This window comes from Zalophus californianus, chromosome 4 (genome assembly GCF_009762305.2).
Source record: "Zalophus californianus isolate mZalCal1 chromosome 4, mZalCal1.pri.v2, whole genome shotgun sequence".
Lineage (NCBI taxonomy): Eukaryota > Metazoa > Chordata > Mammalia > Carnivora > Otariidae > Zalophus > Zalophus californianus.
In genome coordinates this window covers 58,215,132-58,239,539 of record NC_045598.1, presented here as the reverse complement: position 1 = coordinate 58,239,539, position 24,408 = coordinate 58,215,132, and the positions used below count along the sequence as shown (strand labels likewise).

General features: G+C 37.2%; 1 protein-coding gene across 2 annotated transcripts in view; it reads left to right on the top strand.

The window, feature by feature from the left end:
- Window positions 1-23,603, top strand: part of PTGER3 (prostaglandin E receptor 3) — a 177,444-nt gene extending 153,841 nt beyond the window's left edge. For both annotated transcript variants that reach the window (XM_027614812.2, XM_027614793.2), the window contains one exon: window positions 23,368-23,603. In XM_027614812.2, the coding sequence (XP_027470613.1) occupies window positions 23,368-23,388 (21 nt within the window). In that variant the 3' untranslated portion in view covers window positions 23,389-23,603. The remainder of the gene's footprint in view (window positions 1-23,367) is intronic.
- The last annotated feature ends 805 nt before the right edge of the window (window positions 23,604-24,408 follow it).

Here is a 24,408-nt window from a genome sequence, read left to right as displayed (position 1 = left end):
GTCTAGAAGAGTTATGGCCCAAATACAAGAAGAATATAACAAACACAGAGGAGTTCCCTCAAGTTACTATCTATAGGAACTTAGAAATTTGACAGAGTTCTTGTAGGTAGGAAGATATTTAAATACCTCAGGTAGCAAATGATGCAAAATTCTATCAAGGGACAACAGCCTAGGGGTGGTGGTGGTGGTGGGAGTGGGTTCAGATCTCTGTTAGTAAACAGAAGATAGAGGTATGTAAAATTTGACCTTGAAGCACACAGATGGTGAGAGCACCCCAGTTAGAGAGTGTATTAGTTTTTTATCCATTTCTAACAAATCACCACAAACTTAGTAGGTTAAAGCAAAACAAATTTATTATCTCACAATTCCTATGGTGGACTCTGGGTGTGGGTTAGCCGGATCTTCTGCTCAGGGTTTCATCAGACTGAAACCAAGGTGTCACCCAGGGCTATGATCTCATTTGAGGCTTGAAAGTCCCTTTCCAAGGCCAGCAGGAAAGTGCTGTCACTACTTCTCATTTATTTTAAGGCTCACCTGAACCTGATTAAATCAGGCCCACCCAGGAAATTTTTTCCCCTTTGATGAACTCAAATTCATTACATATGGAAATTCATTACATCTGGGAAACTCCTTTTGCCATGTAACATAACAATTGCAGGAGTGATAATTCATATTCACAAGTTCTACCCATGCTCAAGGGGAGATGGTTATACAGGTTGTGTACACCAAGGGGCAGAAATCTTTGGGGTCCTCTTAGAACGCTGTCTACCATAGAGAGAATTGACCTATGTAAATAAGGCTCAATGTGTCCCAACAGCATTACAGATAAAGCAGGTAAGAGTCCAGTCATGTTTTTAAGAAACCCCAGAAAATTGAGAAGGCAGCCCCTAAAATTACTTTAGGAAAGTAACATCAAAATTATTGGGGAGATATTGTGTCCTTATCTTTTAATGATAGCAAAATTTAGTGTTATGTATAAGAAAACCAAAATATAAAAGTTCGCCCTAAAATATCTGCATTTAGGAATCTGCTTATTTTTGAAGTTTAATTATTTGTACTGGTCAAGAAAATTAGGCCTATTAGAAAAACAGGCTAACCTTAGAATTTCAAGTTAAAAATGAGTAATTGATTCATTGCTTTAGACTTATAATTTCAGATTGAAATTTCACTTGGAACATTTAAGAGAGCCTGCAGTTCACCATATCTATAAATTTAATTTATTAGATTTATAAGAATTACTTAAGTTATTGGGAAGATTGTTAAGTCACACAATGTACTTAAGGAAATAAAAATATATCACATTGATAACTGTGGCTAAATATTCAAATAATTTAAGTTGTAAAGTATTCTTTCAAAATAATGATAAGACTTGCTAGATTTATGAGTTCTTAATTAAATTTTTAAACTAACATACAAGCTTAAGAAAAATAAGGATTTCAAATAAGTTAAATATTAATTGTGCACCAAAATAATCTTGAGTATCTCTTTTCTAGGCATAAAAATTGACTTCAATAACATAAAAATACTCATACATAACAAGTTTCAACTCTACTATGATTTTTGTCAAGTCATTTAACTTAGCCTCAGTTTCTCATCTGCCAAATTGGCGGGGGTGGGGTGTGAGGGTGGGGGTGGTCATCATATTAACTTGCAGGGTTGCTCTAAAGAGTAAATGAGATATTTTGCATAAAGTGCTTGGCACATGTTAGGCTCTCAATAATGAGAGCTTAAAGGGAAAAGAAAATATGATTTTTCTCCAAAACATAAGGGCAGAGGTTTTGCTTATAGTCTATCGATACCAGGGACACTTTAAAGTTCAATCCTCCATATACCCTCTTAGATAGCAATTAGTTTGTTACCTTTCCAGGCACCAGTGATGTTTGGAGGATTTATTTTAATTCCCAAGGCAGTATAGTAACTTGTGTGAAACCCCAGAGGAAGTTGATCACACCCTTTAAATCTTCACCAGAAAGTGGCTGTAGGAAAGTTGTAGCAAACCAGTGTCCCATTTCAGTCTTTAAAACTGGAGGCACAGAAGACAAAAAGTAAGTATCAGGCTCCAAGGACTTTATGTAACCAGTGTTTCTGTGCCAGTATCTGGGGCCAAATTACTGGAATGGGATATAAACTCTAGGGGAAGGGGGAAGTTAATATTCCCTCTAGGCTAACAGTCGCCTGGTGAAATGTCGCTGTATTTGTGTCAGAAAGAGCAGAGGAATGCAGTGCTGTCTGGGCAGAGTGCAAACAGAAAATTCAGAAGAGAGCTGACACAATCACTCTACATGACTTAGAACATATTGTGGTTAATATAAACGAATTCACTTTTCCTGCATTCCCATATTTAGGGACTGAAAATGCTTTTTAAGGGGAAAAAGTGTAAAATTAATTATTCTGAGCATTTATAAAAAAGATCTTCAAATGTGTCGAATTTCTTGAAAAAAAGGCAATGATTTTTGATGTGTAGGGGAAAAATTTTCCTCTACACTTCTAGGTTCTTTTGGCTGGTCTACTAATTAAATTGACATATGAAAAATTAACAGGAGGAAAACAAATTTAATTGCATACATATGAGAGTCCCACAACAATATGAGACCCCCAACCAGTCAGGCAACTAAGGCTTATATGTCGTCCTGAACTAAGGAGAAGGGGGTAGGAGTCTGAGACCTCAAAGGGGAGAAAGACAATTCATGGGAAAATGGGAAGAGCAAATGGGTGGTAAACAAATGTTTGCCATGCAAAGCAGAGATAATGGGACACAGAAAGTTGGTCTTCAGGCCCTCCTGCACTTCCTCCCCCCCCCCCCCCGGCCCAGTTTACCACCCTGCTCCATATTCCTTGTGGTTATATCTGGTGATTGCTCTCTTCCTACACTCGGCCCTCTATCTAAATTCTTGTACATAGTTAAGAGGATGGTAAAAAGCTCTTCCTGAGTCTTTTGGGCCTTGACTGACTTGAGCCCAAAGAATCCACATGCCAAAGTAGCACATTTTGGGGAGGCTTATTCTGAACGCCTTCAGATGATAACTCTAGGAGGGGAGCAAAAACAAAGAAAGGTATGTGCATGTGCGTATGATAAAGAGAGAGAGACAGAGAGATGGAGGGGAGGAGTGGAAGAACAGAGAGAGAATTTCAGAGAAAGAAAACAGACAGGGGCAGATTCCAAGAGAAACTGAGAGCAGACCCAGACACAGAACAAACAAACATGAAGAAGTGATATTAAAATAGAGAGGCCTCACACTGATAATATATATATATATATATATATATATATATATATATATATATATATATATATATATATAAATTGTCAAGACTCCAAGAAATAGCCAGAGGACCAGGGAAGGAAAAAGAGAGAAAGGAAGATAACACAGGGAACATTCAATTTAGTCAATACTGAGTGCCCACGGGGAACATGGCAACTTCCAGGAACTTAAGTGGAAATAAATTCAATTCTCTCCTATTCTGAAGGGTGGAGAGGTTCAAGTCTGTGGAGCTGCCTTGGGGCAGAGGAGGTGTAAGTACATGCAAATCCATACTGTGCTTTGCTTCCAGCTGGTTGGCCCAACAATTCTGTGCCTTCTGGGCTGACTTTCCCTTCCCCCAACTCCATGGAGGAAAAGCAAATACTTAAGAAACAAAGATGAAGGCACTATTATGTTCTTGGGTTGTATATATATATATTTGTGATATCAGGTCTAAACGAGTGTTACTCAGTATTAATACCATATTTCTTAGTTAAACATAAAAATCTAAAATCTAGATATTTAAAAAGAGAAATGTTAAAAATCTTTTTTAAAAGATTGAATCAGAGACCACTTTCATTAGACTTCCCTCCCCACCATGTCCTGACATATATGATAATGTGAGTATTTTTAAAGCAAATCTCTCTTTATTTCAAAAATTTCAGCCTAGAAAGTATTTCATAGGAATATCAGAATACACACTTAGCTGATCAAAATGTCTCCAAAAGACCTACAGAAAGGGAAATGTCTGCCATATGATTCAGGGTATCCATAACATAAAAATAAACCAGAGGTTTAAGAGAAACACTACTATTCCTGGCAATGGGTTCTATAAAACGGATTTTCAGAGAAAGACACAGTCATCAAAACTCATTATATCTCATTAGCCAATTCATATCAGTTCAGATTAACCCATCTGATAAACCTTAAAAAAAAGGCATGTGCCAGAACAATTTATGGGAATATTAGCTTACCTTTATTTTTCCTGTACTTTCTTATCTCACAGATAGACCTTTGTTATTTCTTAGCCTCTGGGATTTTTGCAGAGTGGAAAACCAAAGACGCTTAAAGGAAGGACTCTGTGGTGTGAAGTGAGAGCTTGTTGAAGCTACTATGCTACTATTACCCTGAGGATGAGAGTAGAGAGGAATTTTGAGAAACTCAGGAAGAGGGTCAAAGTCAGGGACCACGCATCGTTCAGTAGCAAAAACAGCCTCCCAGGGAGGTGGCACATGATGGGAATGTCTCCTTGATGTGCCATGAGAGTGGCACCCTGGGCACTGGAGTTCCAAACTTCTAAACTCTAAAGATCCCCTTTGAAGACTCAAATGTGAGATGGAACAAGAGGGTGGCCAGGTCAGAAGGATCAAATTATAGTCTAGAATAGTGAGAAACTCACTGGTACTCAGTAAGGAGACCAATGACTGCCTCTCAGATGATGTGGTACTACCTACAACTAACTCTAGGACCATAGCACAGCTCCATGGTATGGTGAGTTCCAGTAGTGATTCAGATTGAATTTTCTACCACCCTGGCAAAACAAACTTAGAGAACAATTTTGGTTAATTCTATAAAAATAAATAAATGAAGAGTGCTTGGGTGGCTCAGCCCATTGAGCGTCAGACTCCTGGTTACCGCTCTGGTAGAGGACTCAGGGTCCTGGGATTGGCCCCAGATCAGGCTCTGCACTGAGTGCAGAGCCTCCTTGAGATTCATTTCCCCTCGTTCTCCTTCCCCCTCTGCACTTTCTCACTCTCTCTCTAAAATAAATAAATAAGGACACCTGTGTGGCTCAGTCGATTAAGTGTCTGCCTTTGGCTCAGGTCATGATCCCAGGGTCCTGGGATGGAACCCCACATCAGGCTTCCTGCTCAGCAGGGAGCCTGCTTCTCCCTCTCCTGCTCCCCCTGCTTGTGTGCTCTTTTGCTCTCTGTCAAATAAATAAATCAAATCTTTAAAAAAATAATATAAATAAATAAATGAGATAATTTATATTTATCTGTATTTGTGGTCTGAATGTCATAACTGCCACCCAAACTTTGGCTTCACAAAGAACTAGCACTGAGTAACCCTTGGGCATTTGACTCAATTTCTCCTCTCTCAGTTTTTTCCAACCGTAGGATGGAGATAAAAGTAGAACTTAATTCATAAATTACCATAAGTAGTGAGGATTACGTGCACATAGGTTCAGTGTCTGGAACATATTAAGTATTCAATAATGGTTGCTATTTTTTTCAGTTTGAAAAATGAGTCTACTAGAAGTGAGACACAAAACTTTCAGCCATTTCACAAACACAACCACTGCAAAGAGGGAAACACCATCAGTTACGCATACTGTTTAAAGATGAAGATAAGATATTAATAGTTCTTCAAGAGAAACACCATCCCTTGCAGGAAAAACAATATGAACACAGGGCCAAGAAAAACACCAACCATCCCCCAAAACTTTACCAACATGGGGCCATACCCATTATTGGAAACCAGTATTTCCAATAAACCTTAAACCCTGAGGAAGAACAATAGAAGCAACTCAAAACACTTAACATGGCAGTTTTTCAAAAGTCAACTGCCACTCTTCTCCTCCTCATTTTTCACCCTCCCTTCCTCCAACACAACCACATCTGAGACTAAAGATATTTATAATTCTGAGTGACTAACTGCAACAAACTTTTGACAAGAAGGCTATTGAACTTGATAAAAGTATCTTAATATGACAGATATACTTCTCCACTGGAATTTGGGAGGTGAGAACATATTTAATTTTTGATAAACTAAAGTAGCACCTTAAAAATTGAATGACTCCACACAGGGATTAAACAGTAAAACCAGTTTAAGGTCAGATAAGGCTCCAGCTACTAGGTAATCAAGTGTGCATTTACCTCAGAAATCTTAGCTTGACCTCAGGATCGCCTCATTTTTGCCCTCCTCTATCTTGCCCAGATCATTTGGAACTAATCACTAGTCTCAGGTCTGTTACCTAATGGCCCCTGGTGGAAAAATCATGACTTCACAGTTTAACAAACGTTTCTTGAGCCTTTGTAGTACCGGGGAAGATCAGGACCAGGGGCAGACATACAATTGCAAAGGCAGGTTGGGCAAGTGCCCAGGGTCTTGTACAATATGCTAAGAAGACTTCAATAAAGCTGTTCCTTAGACCCACCTGATGTGGTAAGGGGAACACATTGTATGTCAGCATGGAGGCAGAGAAGGTAATTAGAAATCCAATAAGGTATTCAGTGCAGAGAAGCTGAGGCAGAAGTAAGAGCAACCACTTTCTGTCCTGCTGCCCTGGTGAAATACAGAAGTCCAGGCTTGATCAAGTTCTGGTACTTTCACAAACAGCCTTGTCCCCAAGTCTCAGCCTGTGGAACACCTCAAGCACTTCCAGTCTGATTGAGCTGCTAGTGCCCTCTAGTGGTAGTCCACGTAATGGCCACAAGATGTGAACCATCCAATTCCTCACCCATTTCCCAAGAACCCACCATGTGCTGGCTTCTGTGATAGCTGCTGGAGCCACAGATGTTCAAGACATTTGTTTTTCACTCAAGAAGCTCACAGTTTAGGATGTGAGACACAGAGATAAACACATCAGAACCACAGTGTGTGGTCAGAGCAAAAAAAATTTGCAATCAGAAATATGCATAAGACAAAGTTTGTGCAAAAGAGGGATGATTAACTTTTGCATCTGGGGGCTTTGATGGTGGCTTGATGTCTGGGTTGGCAGTGACAAAGGCCTCCTGGAAGATGTAATTGGCCTCTTAAAGATTAGTAGGACTTTACTAGGCAATTAATAGGAAATGAGTTTTCCAGGACCAGAGATCAACATGAGTTATTTTGAGAACTGCAAGTAACCATACTCTAGGAACATCAAGTGGGAACAGAATTAGATGTATTTTGTACTGGCCCTTTCTGAGGGAGTCTAAATGGTACCTAGTGTTTCCCAAAGTGTTCCAGTCAACATACATTTATTAAGCATCTTCTATTGGAAATATGATTATTATTCTAGTCCTCAAGATGCTTACAGTCAAACATTAAGACAGATGTTCAAACAGAAATGTGAGGGGAAAATTTCTATAAAATGCAAGTTATACACAAGTAGCAGTTGGTAACAAAGGACAAGAAGGATTTACAGTGATATTACTCAGCCATCAGAAAGGATGAATACCCAACTTTCACATCCACATGGATGGGACTGGAGGAGATTGTGCTAAGTGAAATAAGTCAAGCAGAGAAAGTCAATTATCACATGGTTTCACTTATTTGTGGAACATAGGAATAACATGGAGGACATTAGGAGAAGGAAGGGAAAAATGGGGGGGGAATCGGAAGGAGAGACGAAGCATGAGAGACTATGGACTCTGGGAAACAAACTGAGGGTTCTAGAGGGGAGGGGGGTGGGGGATGGGTTAGCCCGGTGATGGGTATTAAGGAGGACACGTGCTGCATGGAGCACTGGGTGTTATACGAAAACAATGGATCGTGGATCACTACATCAAAAACTAATGATGTAATGTATGGTGACTAACACAATAAAACTAAATTAAATTAAAAAAAGAAAAAGAAAAAAAAGCATTTACATTGAAAAGGGCAATCAAGGAAACCTTTCCAAAGTAGTGAGCATGGAAAAACAAACATGCAGGAATTTGCCAGATGGCAGTCATGGGGAGGTTGCCTCTGTGATGTGTGATGCATTGGCTGAATGTCTTCCTGCCTCTCTGGTCACATTTACTTTACTTCCCTGGCTCGCCTTCTTCTTCCCACCCCTGCTATGATCAATGCCCCAAGGTTCTATGCTCAGCCCTCAAATCTTTGCTTTGTTCCTTCTCAGTGACTTTACTCACACTCATGACTTCCATGATGAACTTCAAACATTTTACTTAGTGGAGACCCTCACATTACTGAGTATATCACTTTTTTTTATTATGTTATGTTAATCACCATACATTACATCATTAGTTTTTGATGTAATGTTCGATGATCCATTGTTTGCGTATAACACTTTTTACACAGAAAGTCAGTCTATCCTTAATGACACATGATGCAAATGGAATCCACCATCATTAATCTCTGAAATCCTCCTCTCCTTGGTTGGTTGTCCCATCCACTCTTTAGTTGTCTGATGTTAGAAGTCAAGAAACTTGAAAAAATCTTACTTTCTCCTTTTCTCTCCCAACATCCAGTGCCTCTCCAAGTTCTGCAGCATACATAGATCCCTTTTTTTTTTTTCTGTGTCCACTATTACTGCCTTAAATTAGTCCCATAATCTCTTGCCTGGCTGATGCCAGTGGCCTCCTAATCTGTCTTTCTACTTCTAGCTCACCCTCTCAGTCTATCAGCTTCGCAGTATTCCTAATAAGCACGTCTGATCTTGTATTTATGCTACCCACGCCTCCTGCTTATAATGCTTCTATGTTCCATAGAGCTTTCAGAATCAGGTCTCAGCTCCTTAGGATAGCAGACAAACCTCTCCCACTAACCTCTCTAGCCTCATTTGTTGTCCTCTGCTTCCAGGAATTTTCCAGAAATTCCAAACGTATTGTAGGTCCCCCTAAATATCATGTTATTTCATACTTTCTGATCTTGAAGAGGTATCACTTAGAGTGCTCTCCCCATCATGTTTCCCACATGGCAAACTCTAATTTATCCCCCAAACTCAGTTCCATGTCCCTTTCCCCTATTGAGCCTTCTCTGACCCTCCCTTTCTAATAGATAACCACTTTATTCTCTGGGCTACTTCTGGACCATGTGTATGTGTATATTAGTATGTCATTTTGTGACAATCTGTTTACCTGTCTGTGTTCCTTGCTTCAGGCTGGAGCAGCAGTAAAGCAGGGTAATTAAGAAAATGGAACCGAATCCCTACTCTGCCACTTAGAGTGAATTTGGGCAGGTTATTTGTCTCTCTTTGTCTTAGTTTCCTCATCTGGAAAATGGGGATGATGATAGTACCTTCCTTGTGAAGTTATCAGGTTACTGTATATCAAGTGCTTTGAACAGTACTTGGCATATAGTAAATGTTACATAAGAATTTGCTCTAGGGCACCTGGGTGGCTCAGTTGGTTAAGCGACTGCCTTCAGCTCAGGTCATGATCCTAGAGTCCCAGGATCAAGTCCTGCATCGGTCTCCCTGCTCAGCAGGGAGTCTGCTTCTCCCTCTGACCTTCCTCCCTCTCATGCTCTCTCTCTACCATTCTCTCTCTCTCTCTCAATAAATAAATAAAAATCTAAAAAAAAAAAAAGAATTTGCTCTAACTTTTGACTATGAAGTTATATCTTATTCATCTCCATTTTCCCAGGGTCCAGCACAGTGCCTGACATAGACAGTATATGGGACAAATGCTTGTTGAAAGAAGGAATGAGAGTCTTTGGCTCTTTCATTTTCCTTGCTCCAATACCTAATAAATCCCTGTGTCCTGCTGAGTCTTCCTTTACAATGTCCTCTGCACTTAATTTTCCTTCTGTAGTCACTATCAACACTCCTTCATTTCTTCAACAAAAAAAATATTAATAATCAACAGTGTAAAAGGCACCACTCTAATTGCTGAGATTATTGATTTGAACAAGACAAATTCCCTCTGCTATGGACCTTACATTCTACCAGATGATACAGAAACTAAATAATCGTACATTAGTTATTTGACTGTAAGTGTGATATATATCCTAACCTAGTGTTGAAGGTCAGGAAATTTCTCTGAGAGAGAAAATTTCACTGATATATGAAAGACTAGAAGAAAATAACTTAAACATAAGGTGGTGGTAGCAGCTATGGTGGAGAGCATCCGGACAAAGGAAACATCCCATAGAAAGCCCTGAGTCAGGAAGAAATTTGGTACATACAGATTTTAAGTTCGTTATGTCTGAATTATTGCTACAAATGCTACCTGATCTCTGTACAGGATGACCTTCCATAAAGCTCTAGGATTAAACTTTCTATCATATTGATTCCCTGATTGGAAACCTTCCATGATTCTGTGTTGCCTACTGAATGACATATTAATTCTTTAATATTTTTCATGACCCAATGCAATATGGGCTCCAGTAATGGTCCAGTTTTATCTCTCATAAGTCATCTGCATTTATATTCAACAATAACTATCGTGAACCATTTGATATTCCCTACACATTCCTTATTTTTTCTTACTTTCCCACATTTACTCAGGTTGTTATTGTCACCAAAATGCTTTTTTTCTCTCTTCCTATCCATGCTTATTTTTCCACAAAACTATTTACCTGTTCCATGTGTGACATGCTTCGGTATTTTCTATTCTAGTCTATTTTACTCTATTTTTATTCTATTTCAGTTTTTTAAACAAGCAAGTAGTAACCTACCAAAGTGATTTCACAGTTCACTAATGGATCTTTACCCACAGTTGCAAACTGCCCCAAACAGCCTTAAAGATTTTTCCAAGATATATAATTCTTGACTGAGGTTTGGCTTTTGCAGATTCTAAGTTTTCTTCCAGCAGTAGAATCCTCTAACTCAGTTACATCTTGATTATTGGGCACCTGTATTCTCTGGAGACAGAATGGTAAAATTCTGCATGAACATATGATGAATGGGGAAGCTAATCATACAGAGCTAAGGCACCCTGGAGATACTTGGCAATGCATTTTAATTTGTAGGACATGTTCCAATTTGCTTTTTCAATCCTGACAATGTTCTGAACTGAAGTTGCTAATTGTAGTGAGTTGTTCCAAATCATATACTGAGCAAAGATGAACATGGGAGAAATTTTCTTCCAGTTGTAACTGAGAAAAACAAACAAACCAAAACCACCATTAGCAAATAAATCCATGGCAATTAGCCCATATTACATACTAAATGTACCTTTGCAGATAGATTGCTTTAAACTGCCCATGCGGAATACTTGAATCTTTTGTAAAAACTACTCTCCAAAGGATCTGTTTTCAAAATCATTTTTATATCTTGGGTTAACTTTCAGTGGAGTATTTTAGTTTTTCAGTATTTCTTCCATTTTAGGTTTTGCAATGTCAATACCTGGATCAACTTATCTTGTTAATGTTCTTCAAATCTTTATCTCCAGCCCAGATTATATTTGTGTTTTATTTTTCTGTATATCCTACTGCCAATAATGATCCCCAGACTTCCCAAACTGATCAATCTAAAAATTAATTCATTACCATAAGCCTAAATCACCCTCTTCGACCCCCCATCTTACTTTGATTAGAGAATGGCACATCAACTCTCCACTTAGGCCAGAAAACAATGGCATTGGGCTTGACTCCTCCTTCTTCAGCTAACCTGCCACCAGTTCCTCTTGACAGTGCATCCTATGTGCTTCTCAAGTCTGTCTACTTCTCTCCAATCTTCCTGCTTCTACTGATGTTCAAGTTTCCCAAATGATCCTCCTGCCATCTTTCCTAACATATTTCATAAAGTGGACAAAATAACATGTCATTCTCCAGCTGGAAACCACTCAGCTAACTATTACTGCATTTAGGAGAGAGTCCAGTGGAAAGTACCTAAAATTGCTTGCAAAGCCTTCCTGAACTGTCCTCTACCAACTTTTTATGCCTTGTTTTCATACTCTTTTTTTCTCTTCTTTCTTCCTTCCCTCCATCTCTCTGTCCATTCATATTCTACCCTCCAATCACTTAAAAAAAGGGTTCTTTATGCTTCATTACTTTATATTTTGTTTTGGTCTGGAACACTCCTTTTTACTAGAGAGCTATTACTCTTCCTTCAAGCCACATCTTGGATAACCCATAGGAAACATTCCTGAAGTTAAAGTCCAGGCTTTGAGCTCTTCCTGTTCTCCCTTAGTGCCCTACATTATGCTATATTGAAATCACCTATTCACTTCAGTCCAACATTGTGAGCTCAGAAATTATTCAACATCATAGCTCTATTGCTTAGAACACAATAGGTGTATGATTAGTATTTCTAGAATGAACAAATAACATCTAATTTTCTCTTTGCCAACTAGTAAGGAGACTCCTATGGGAGGGTTCTGTAGTGTCCAGCTATGCTGATAACTTGGGAGATAGGTCTATGCAATCCTGAGACAAAGTTTTGGAAAATTATTTTTACTGTAAATTTAAATCATTATCTTTAAACTGTTTATCAGTAATATAACTTACTTTAAAAAAAAGAAATATCCATCTGTTTTATGTGTCTTACTTTACAAACTCAGGAGTAGGTAAAAAGGAGAAGGTTATTTTTGACTCCATAAAATCCCAACATTTCAGGTAATCTCTTTTCTTAAACATCTAAATTATACTTCTTCTAGATTCACAATACTCAGATCAGTGGGGCTTTCTCCAGTTTCATTCACCTATTCTTATTCATCTATTTCTCATTGATAAAATACTTACTAAGTGCCAGATACTGGAAATACTATATGGGTGAGATTTCATCCCTTCCCTCAAGATCCAATTTATTCAGGGCTGGGAGGAAGACATGTAAGACATGTAAGGTATTATAATATAGATGCCCTCCAGGCTCACTCAAACTTGAACCTAGGAAAAGAATTCCACTGGGGCATAAACAAATGTTAAGGAATGAGAAAGTTTTGCTTTATGTATGAAAAAAATAAGCTTTATGAGTGGTAACTATTCTGAGAGAAGAACATACTGCAAACAGCAGATACCATACGGGGAAGATTTTTTTGCTCATCGAACTGGAAAGAGTCTCACTGCATCAGTTCACATTAGTCAGTGCTATTTGAGCTTGTTACCCTCTTATTTTATTGAATTTCATAACTGAAATGTAAATAGTCTGACAAAGCCTAGACATTTCTTCAAAGACATAGAGGCAAAATATATCCAATGCGATGAGAGTTTGTGGTTAGTCACAGGTGATCAACACTTACAGCTTGTGACAATTATTAAAATGTAAGTGTCAATGGTGAGGCTGCTAATGCTGATACTGGAAGAGTGAAAATGTATTCTAAAGGATATTTTTTACTTAAGCAAAATTTGAAATTAGCAAGACTTTTCTGAACAGAATGGTTTTCAATTTTTACAGGCTAAGAATTCTTCAAAATATATTTCTGAGGCTCTTGCATAAATTTAGAGTTTTGTTGAATTTCCTGCTATTCCCTTAACATACTTTGCTGTATGAGACCTTATACCTTTGCTGTTCTTTCTGATTGGCATAGCCTTCAGCCCCTTAGATGACTGTTAAACTCAAATCTCATCTCTTCTGTGAAACACCACAACAGGATCAATAGAAATCTTTTAGGCTGAATTATTTCCTCCCCACTCTGAGTGCCCACAGCATTTCGTGATTTGCCTTTCAAATTGCACTTATTACATTATCCTTGTTGGTAAATGTTTCTCTGTTCCCTAACACTGTGAGCTACTCATTAATTCTGCATCCACAGGACCCAATAGTGTCTGATATACATTAAAGCTTCCATCTAGACAGGTTTAATCGCTGAATCATTCTAATTTTTTCTCCACCTCTTCTGCATCACTATAGTATCAAGTTCATGTTATCCAGTTTGGGCTAACTTCATGATGTACATTATTAAAAAGTTTGAATCTCACAAATAAGATATAATTTTTTTATTTTGTCACAAGCTTATCTTAGAAAAAGCAAGGAGTTGTAGTTTTAAAACCCAGCTGTATCACTAAGGTTATGTGGTTTGGGACAATCAGTTTACCTGCCTTGCATATTACTAAATTATCCCTACAATCCCCATCTTCTTTCATTTTATAAACCAATATCCTTTTCTAAATTCATGCAAAATTAATGGTCTTGATCACACAATTGTGTATTTAATTAACAGTTTTTATTGACCTTCACCTTGACCTTGTTTCTCTGCTTTTCCTTAAAAACAAATAATCAAATTGAAGTTCTTTATAGTTTACTATGATGTCCTTAGAGGTCAGAGTCAGATGTAGGTTCAATCCTTGACTCTGTCACTTACAAAACTTTATAATATTGCAACTTGAACATGGCTAAGCCTCACTTTCTTCCTGGTGAAATGAGCATAATAATACTAGTGCTTGTTTCATAGGTTATAGGTAATCTTCTGTATATCTTGACTCTCTGCAGCTGTAGTCTGTATAGGGATGCAGAAGTCTTAATAACACATACATGTTCACTGATGACTTAATCACTAGCTTCTATTTTCTCCCATTATGTACTGTCTTATCTGTTTCTTGCTGATTGCCAGATATTGAGAACATCTGATAATATAATGGTAATATAATGCCAAGTAATTAAAGCGCCAAGTACAATTGCAAATCTTGCAACAGAGGCAAAGTTTCATGAAATAGATGAAAATAAAATCACATAATTTCTAAACACACATGTAAAGCCATTGACAAATTGAAGAAGAGAAAGCTAATAAAAATATAGCAGACTGGGATTCTTAAAGGTACAGAATGGAATATGGGAATAAATAGATAAATCCCTCTAATATTTACCACAAAAAGTGACCATATTTATGACCATGCTGCAGAAAGTCTTAAAAAGATGTTATTTTTTTAACATCATGACTCATTTTCCTTAATGCTCAAAGTTAATGTTTCTTCTTTGCTTTTTCTAAGAAGTAACTTATGGAGGCAATGAGCAAGAGCATCCTCTTCATTCAACATGAGAATAGGGAATCTCACACAGCGGGTGTCATAGGGCAGGCCAGGGACAATGAGAGGCAGCCAAAAATTCCTGGTCTCAGCTCTACATCAGGTCAACTCTGGTGGTGCTGTTTATCAGCCATGTGAGAAAGAAAATAAGATGTGGTATATATATATATATATATATATATATATATATATATATATATATACAATGGAATATTACCCACCCATCAAAAGAATGAAATCTTGCCATTTGCAATGACATGGATAGAACTAGAGTGTATTATGCTACAGGAAATGAGTCAGAGAAAGACAAATACCATATGATTTCACTCATACATGGAATTTAAGAAACAAAACAGATGAACATAGGGGAAGGGAGGGAAAAATAAAAAGATGAAAACTCAGAGGGAGGCAAACCATAAGACACTGAACTCTAGGAAACAAACAGGGTTACTGGAGGGGAGGTGGGTAGGGGGGATGCAGTAAGTGGGTGAAGGGCGTTAAGGAGGGCACTTATTGTGATGAGCACTGGGTGTTATATGCAACTGATGAATCACTTAATTCCACCTCTGAAACTAATTAAAAATTTTAAGAAAAGCAAAAAAAAAAAAAAAAAAGCAATGGAGAATGATACAAAGACTGCTTCTCTGACTATGTATGTTTGATATCTAGTAATTTCTTAAAATTTCAACCTCAGCAAGTCTATTCTAAGTCTATTGTGAGTTTGAATCCCACGTTAGGTGTAGAGATGACTTAAAAATAAAATCTTAAAAAAATAAACAAATAAAACTCTCTGACCAATCATTATAATCACCTCCTTGCATATGTTCTTGACTTTTCCCTGGCTGGTTTTGTTCCATGCTTAGCAGAAGTAGAGGGGTTGCAGGTTACACAGGTGTAAGCATTTGCCAAAAATTATCAAATTGTACACTCAAGAGTTATGCATTTCATCACATGTAATTTTACCAAAAACTTTAAACAAATACTGAACTTCAGTCAATAGGTTGGCTTTTTGCAATGATATGGGTTAGCAATATTAAAATTGTTTAAACAAATGTGTAAACATGTTAAAAGCAATGGGAGTAGTATTTTAAGGGAAAGTTATAAATATGAAGAGAAGAAACATTGGTATTGAATTGAAATGGAAAATATCACTATAAACTCATGATTTTTAATATTTACTTATCTAGATAAATAAATTTAGAAGTGATTATAGATATAGCCATCTGTGTGTGTACATGTACATGTACTAGATATGTTCACAGAGATTATCTAAAAGCATTGAACACACCTAATACCTAGATCTTGATTTCTATTTATCAAGGAACCTAGACTTCTTAAAGAAAAAAATTATTCCAGGGTTATGTCAGAGAGAAAAATATAGCCAAAAAGAATATTACTGAGAAAATTGATAAAATTTGAATATAGGCTATAAATTTGATAAGTGTTTTATCAATATCAATTTTCCTGGTTTTGTTAATAGTACTGTAGTTATGTGAGAGAATGTCTTTGTTGTTATTTTTTTAAAGATTTATTTATTTATTTTGAGAGAGAGAGAGCACATGCATGTGTGGGGAGGGGCAGAGGGAGAGAATCTTTTAAGCAGACTCCTCGCGGAGCATGAAGCAAGATGCAGGGCTTGATCCCACAACCCAGGAGATCATGACCTGAGTGGAAACCAAGAGTCAGATGCTCAACTGACTGAGCCACCCAGGTGCCACCCCCCCTTTTTTTTTAAAGATTTATTTATTTATTTTTACAGAGAGCAAGAGAGAGAAAGAGAGAATGCCTTTGTTTTTATAAAATATTCACGGAACTATTTAGTGGTAAAGGGTCACAAATATCTCCAGTTCACTGTCAAATAGTTCAGGAAAAAAATCTATATCTATCTATCAAGAGAATGCAAATGACAAAAGCAATTGGGAGAAAAATGTAAACAATTGGTTAATGTAAATAAAAGTATTCCTTGTACTTTTCACTTTGCTGTGTTTGAAATTATACCAAAACAAAAGGTTAAAGAATATCTTCAATGGCTTCTTGTGTCAGTCAGTTTAAGGCTCAGTTTCAAAAATGGCCAAAAAGTGTCCACATTGTCTTGTGTACCTTCATTACCTCTCTGATATCATCTCTTCTACCACTTTCTCTTTCAGTGCTTTACCCTCAGATGTCCTTGTTACATGTCCATGTTTCAAGATGTCCTTGTTATATCCCTCATCTCCTTTAAATCTGCGCAAAATCTCACCTTCTCAATTGGACCATCCTGCCCATTCCCCACCCAACCTCCACACTCCTGGTCTCCTTCACCCTGCTTTCCTTTTTCTTTTCCATGGCACGTGCTCCTTTCTAACATCCTTAGGACTTACATGTCTTATTTCTGTCTTGTCTCCACTCTCTAGAATGCAAGTTCCACAGACAGGAGTTTTGTCTGCTGCCTTTCCTGATCTATCCCAAGACCTGGGACAGAACAAGGCACTCTATGAATATTTGTTGAATGGAAGAATGATTGCTATCAGTTTGTTTACCTTGGGAAACATATACTCTTTTAAATATTAATCTTTAAGGGTATTTTTTCTTTATACTTCCTGGCTCACTGTAGTTAAATTAATATTTGTGGTCATGTTAAAGCAATGTAGTTTCACTTGTTTCTGAAGTATATATATATATAACTTAATTGGAATAATTTAAGGAGTTTAGAGATAGTGTTTAGGAAGGTCATCTGAGTCTCACAAGGAGGCAGTAAGTTAGTCTGGGTACCTCTTGTCATTATCTACTTCTCGGCTTTGAAGGTCTGGAAATGAGGGACTGGCTCACACTAATCAAAACTCATGAGATACTGGTGAGAATGCCAATTTAAAGAATTATACTGAGAAATAGAGTTGCTGCAGGTATCAGATGTTTGAATCTTCTTCTCATCTTATTTTCTCTAAGAACTTGTCAAGGAGTCCAATAGATAAGTGCAAAGTTATTTCACTTTGTGGAATCAGAACAAAAGTGATGAGTTGGTCAAATTATGTTAGCCCAGTACATACATTTTTCTGCCTAAGGATAGAGTGTCTAAGAATACAGTATTGGGAAATCCAATCCTCTGTTCAGGGCATTTTCTCACTTCATGATGTTGAAATGGAAAGTATTAAAATTGGGTTTGAAGCACTCCCCCTTCTGAGGTTTCACATTAATAATCAGTTCATATACTTCTTCCTTTAGTTATTTTAGTACATATCTAGACCACAATCAAGCCCTGGTTGCTTGCTACTGGTTGCTACTGGTTTCCAAAGGAAATCACATTGTTCTTTGAAGATGACTTGTCAGGTGGCTGATCTTAGCCACTACATGCTGAATTTATTAGTTTAGCTTTTAGAGTTGGTGTGAGGTGGTACCTCCACCATAAGTCGTGTCTCTTATTGTCTTCAATTAGATGACAAAGAAATGTTTACTCACAGCTGCTTAATGCTTAATCAAATTAAAAAATGCTTGGACAAATTAAAGTTCATGAAGTTCTAAAATCTCACTAGGTGTCTGGTTCTGATCCACAATGGAGTAGATGCACTTCTCCCTATTCCTTTCCCTAAGTGCACACAAAAGTCCTGGATGTGATACATAAACCTAAGAAGGCTGAGAGGTAAGGAGAAGAAGGCTGACCAACTGTAGACCTGAGAACCCAAGAAAGATCATGATGGCCAATTCCGTGGGTTACCTTTTGGACTCCTATATCCTGGACTGGGTGTTGGAGAAGCCATACCTGGAAAAACCAATGGAAACTGACAAATTAGGGCCCTCATAAAATCCAGTTCTTTCTAGCAAAGGACAAGGAAAGGGGCAGCTTAGCAAGATGAAGTTTTTAGATAATAACTGCAGAAGTGCCCCGTGGAACAAACTGCAGCTCTAGTCCCATCACTGTCAGCAAAAGCTGGGTGGGGATCCTTGACTTCTACCCTTGCCAGGTGTGGTGAGAGAGAAGCCAGATTGGGAGATGGGACTCTCATCATCATCCAGCAGTAGCAAGCCTCTTTTGACAGTGTCAGTGGAAGTCCCCTGGGAACCTGGACTCCGTCTCCGCCTGGCAGTAAGAAGGCACCCTCCCATCTCCACAGAAGTGATACCAGAGGTCACTGGGGGGACTGTCACTACCAGCCAGCAGGAAAACAGTTTCCTTCATGCAGCGTCAGTGGAAAATACAATATTTTTCTGATGTGGACCTCAATGTATGTAGAGGAAGTATTCAAGACAATTATAAGTGAAAAAAGTAAAGAAACTTAAAGGCAAGTAAGATTTCTACATTTGATATCGGAAGATGGAAGAGTATAACTTGGCATTTTGAAACTGGCAAATAAAAGGAAAAAAAGAAAAGAAAAAGCCTTCTCCGTTTGATTCTGACAGTAGTAGATCTTTGTGGTGATGGAAGAATTCTGTATCTTCATTGCAGTGCTGGTTACAGGAATCTATACAAATGATAAAATGACACAGAACTATATGCAACATGGTACCAGTATAAATTCCCTGCCTTTGACATTGTGCTGTAGTTAATGCATGATGTAACCATTGGGACAAAGTAGATGAGGGTACCCAAGGACTTTACATTATAGAAACTTTTTGTAAATCTATAATTATTTCAAAATACACAGTAAATAATAAACTTTTTAAAAGACCTTTATAGGTCATATTCAGAAACTTCTCCTAACCATGCAAAAATATGAAGAGCAGCAATAAAGAGTTGGTGTAAAATTATATGGCAGATTTCCCCAGTAATTGGTTGGGGCAGGCTTTGATAGTCATTTATGACTTATTTGATTCAGGGAATGCAATTTTGTTTTGATGTTGATGTTATTATCAATTTTTGCTTTTTTTTAAAAATGTGAGTATAGTTGACACACAATGTTTTATTAGTTTTGGATGTGCAATTTAGTGATTTGACAAGTTTATACATTATTCTATGTTTTTGTTTAAGATTTTATTCATTTATTTGACAGAGAGAGACATAGGGAGAGAGGGAACACAAGCAGAGGGAGTGGGAGAGGTAGAAGCAGGCTTCCCGCTGAGCAGGGAGCCTGATGCGGGGCTCTATACCAGGACCCTTACCTGAGCCAAAGGCAGATGCTTAACGACTGAGCCACCCAGGCGCCCTATACATTATTCTATGTTAACCACAAGTATAGCTACCATCTGTCCTGTTACATCACTAATATAATATCATTCAATTTCTTCTTTTAATGTAGTCAATAATAACACTGTGTTATTAGCTCATGAGTCATCTTGCCTGGATCATTAATATAACTGACAAGTTTTTAGCATTTCCTAAAGAAAAGATCATTTATCATCTTTAGCTACCAGGGCATAGCAATAGATACCTTGGAAGACTGTGAGCATTTTTTTAAAGATTTTATTTATTTATTTTGACAGAGAGAGCAAAAGAGCACAAGCAGGGAGAGCAGTAGAAGGAGAGGGAGAAGCAGGCTCCCCTCTAGCAGGGAGCCCGACGCGGGGTTTGATCCCAGGACCCCAGGATCATGACCTGAGCCGAAGGCAGACACTTAACCATCTGAGCCACCCAGGCGTCTCTATTTGTTTGTTTTGTCTTTCAAGAAAGTGAAAAAAATAGCATAGGAGTTTCAGGATTTATTAGTGGCATGAGTGGATAATGGCATCAAACTGTGATAGCCAAATGCATCCAGGCCTTATTACCCATTTGTGTTTGGTTTTTTAATCTACAGTGAAAATCCTTCCTGCCCTTCCAACCTATAGTAAACATTTTCAGTTTCTTCAAAGCCCAGATCACTTTTTCTGGATCATCATCTTCATACAGTCCTGTCTGAACTATGTGATCTTCTCCACTGGTCACTGTTGATTAGTGCAGGATTTCCTTTCTTATAATAATTTGGAATTGGGACCCATGGACTCAAACTGAATAAACTTAAGGTTCAATGATGTCAAGTTTCCATAGTCATTACTTCTTCTGAATCATGAAATGTTCCAAGCATACAAAAACATCCAGTGTCTTCCTGCCCTAAATAAACAGATGTTAATACACTGCAATACGTATTTCAAATTTCTTTTTTTCTGAAAAAAGTCATGAACATTTTGATATAAATTCAAAGTTAGAGGCTAGTATAAGATATACCAACCACCAAGATAAAACAATTGTCAAATTTTTGTCATATTCATTCAATCTATTTTTTATTTATTTTTTAATTGTAGTAAAGACACATAACATAATATTTACCACCTTAACCATTTTTTAAAAGATTTTATTTTTAAGTAATCTCTACACCCAACGTGGGGCTTGAACTCACAACCCCAAGATCAAGAGTCAAAAGCTCCACCAACCAAGCCAGCCAGGCGCCCCCCATCCTAACCATTTTTAAGTGTGTAATTCAGTAGTGCTAACTATATTCATATTGTTATGGAATGGATCGCTATAATTTTTTCATCTTGCAAAACTGAAACTCTATGCCCTTTGAATAACTTCTCATCCCTCCATTTCCCCAGCCCCCAGTTGAACCACAGTTCAACTTTCTGCTATGAATTTAACTATTATAGATACCTCAGAAAAGTGGAACCATGTAGTAATCGTCTTTTTATGACTGATTTATTTCACTTAGCATAATGTCTTCAAGTTTCATCCATGTTGTAGTACATGGCAGGATTTCCTTCTTTTTTCACACTACATAATATTACAATGTATGTATTTCCCACACTTTCTTTATACAATCATTTGTTGATAGACATTTGGGTTACTTCCACTTCTTGGTCATTGTGAATACTGCTTCAATGAACATAAGTGCGCAAATATCTCTTTGAGATTCTCTTCTCAATTCTTTTGGATACATATGCAGAAGTGGGACAACTGGATCGTATGGCAATTGTATTCTTAATGTTTTGAGGATCCTCTATACTGTTCTTCCACAATGGCTGCACCATTTTATGTTCCCATCAATTCTAATATCTTCACATTCTCACCAACACTAGTTATTTTCTGTTTTTTGTGTTAGTGGCCATCTTAATGTGTGTGACGTGATCTCACTTTGGGATTTCAATTTTCATTTCTCTAATGATTCTTTAGATGAGCATTTCTTCAAAAACTTGTTGGCCATTTGTATATTTATTTTGCAGAAGTGTCCATTCAAGTTTTTTGCCCGTTTTTAAATTGGGCTGTTTTTGTTGTTGCTGTTGCTGTTGAGATGTAGGAGCCCTTCATGTATTCTGAATATAACTCCAGATACATAATTTACAAATATTTTCTCCCATCTGAAGGTTGCCTTTCAGTCTGTTGACTATTTTCTTTGATGTGCAGAGGTTTTGAAATCTGAAATAGTCTCACTTGTCTATTTTTGCTTCTGTACTTTTGGTGTCATAACAAAAAACCTTGCCAAATTCAGTGTCATGAAGCTTTTCCCCCTATGTTTTCTTCTAGTAGTTTCATGGCTTTATGTCTTACACTTAGGTCTTTAATCCATTTTGACTTAATTTTTGGCATATGATCTAAGGTAAGGATTCAAGTTCATTTTTTGCATGTGAATATCCAATTTTCCCAATTCCTTTGTTGAAGAGACTGCTTTTTCCTCCATTGGCACTTTTGCTGCAGATCATTTGACCATATGCAAAAGGATTTATTTCTGGGCTCTCTATTCTATGCCATTGGTCTATATGTCTGTTTTTATGCCAGTACCACATTGTTTTAATCAATGTAGCTTTGTATAACTTAACCTATTTTAAAAAAATGCTCTTCCCATTTTTCCTTCTTTATGCATTTTACAGCAAATATCAGGCAGCAAAATTTTACCCCTATATGATTCAATATAAATCTCTAAAAATTGTGGACATTTTCCTTTAAAAAGTATTATTATCACCTAATAAAATTGGCAATATTTCTTTGCTATCATCTCATACCTAGTCCAAAATCAAATTATGAATGGTCTGGAAAATGTCTCCATTGGTTTGTTTGAATCAGAATCCAAACAAGATCCCCACTTTCAGTTGATTACATCTTACAAATATCTCTTAATTCAGAGAAGTCTTTCTCGTCCTCCTTTCCCCCTCAGACACTGACTTGTAGAAACTGGTTTAGTTGTCCTATAGAATGCTTTACATTCTGGATTTCTCTGTTTACTTCCTTGTTCTGTCATTTAACTTGTAAATAGAAGTTAACCGGTGGCTCAACTGTGTGGTCATTTAACTATAAATTAAAATTAGCTCAGATCTTTAATTTTTTTTTTCATGCCTGTGTGCAGTTTTCTTAATTCACAGACTCCGGGGACTTTCCCAAGTTTCACTAGTCATTCTCAGATTTGTCTTCCTATGTTTCCACCCAGAATATGTAGGGTCTTCTTCTCTTAGAGGTGGATATTTGTTGGCATATTTCAAAACCCTGGTTCGTGGAGTACACAGGTTATCCCCATTCATTTCTCACTATTCCTACCACCCAGCTTTGATCGTGTTTCTTATTCTGCTGCTGTAGGTGATTTATCATTCGTGTTCATAATCTGAAGTTTATGGAAATATTTTTCTTTCTAGTTTTATTTAGATGTTATCGATAGATTTTTCATTTGCTATCCTAATTTTTTTGTTTATTTTTCAGGAGGAATTTTTTGGAGATTAAAAATTGACCTTGCTGCCAAGATCACATCACTGGAAGTTCCTCAACTTTCTTTTTGTTAAGAAAAGAAAATATCACAGAAAAATCGCACCTCCTAACCCATACCCTTTCATTTTCTCCCCTATGCTCACCTCCAAAGGTAACCCCATCCAGAAGTTGGTATGTCCTGTTCCCATGCATGTTTTATACTTTTACTACATATATATGCATCCATTAAATTTGTATCCTCTTGTTTTATGAGTTAAAATATTTACATACATGTTTTCATATTAATATGTATGATTTGCTACTTGGTTTTCTTCACTCAAAATTGTATCTCTTGAGATTTATCCATATTGAAACATGAAACTCTACATCATTAATTTTAACTGCTGTAGAGTATTCCATAGTTTGAAGAAAACATAATTTGTCAGTCCCCTGACAAGAGAAAGTTATTTTATTTCACTATAATAAGCAGCACTGCAAAAAAAGAAAAAGAAAGAAAGGAAAAAAATCACCAGTGTACATGTTAGCTTGTGCACATCAGCATGAGTTTCTCTAAGATAAATACCTGGGAGTGGAAGTGCTGGGTCAGACAGCATATGTATCTTATATTCACATGTGTAAGAGTTTCCTCCGTGTGTATCTATAAACATAAAACATCACAACATTTGTGATGTTTTAGGTTTTTACGTTCTCATGGGTGTGAAATGGTATCTCATTGTTAATTTATTTTACATTTTCCTGATTGAAATGTGGAGTTGAGAATTTTTCTTATTGATGATTTGGTTTTCTTCTGTGTCTGGCCTGTTTATAAAATTGACAATTTCCCCTGGGAATTTCCCCTGTCGATTTATTAATGATTTGCAAGGGTCTTAAAAAGATGCTCTGGATAAAAATCCTTTTCTGGTATTTAATAAATACAATGGGTTTTTTGAATGCCTTCTGTAAATCTTCTCTCTCGCTCTATTTCTACCTCTGCCTCTACCATTGTCTCTAGCTCAATAATCTTCTCTTCCTACAACCCAGACTTTGTCCATGAAA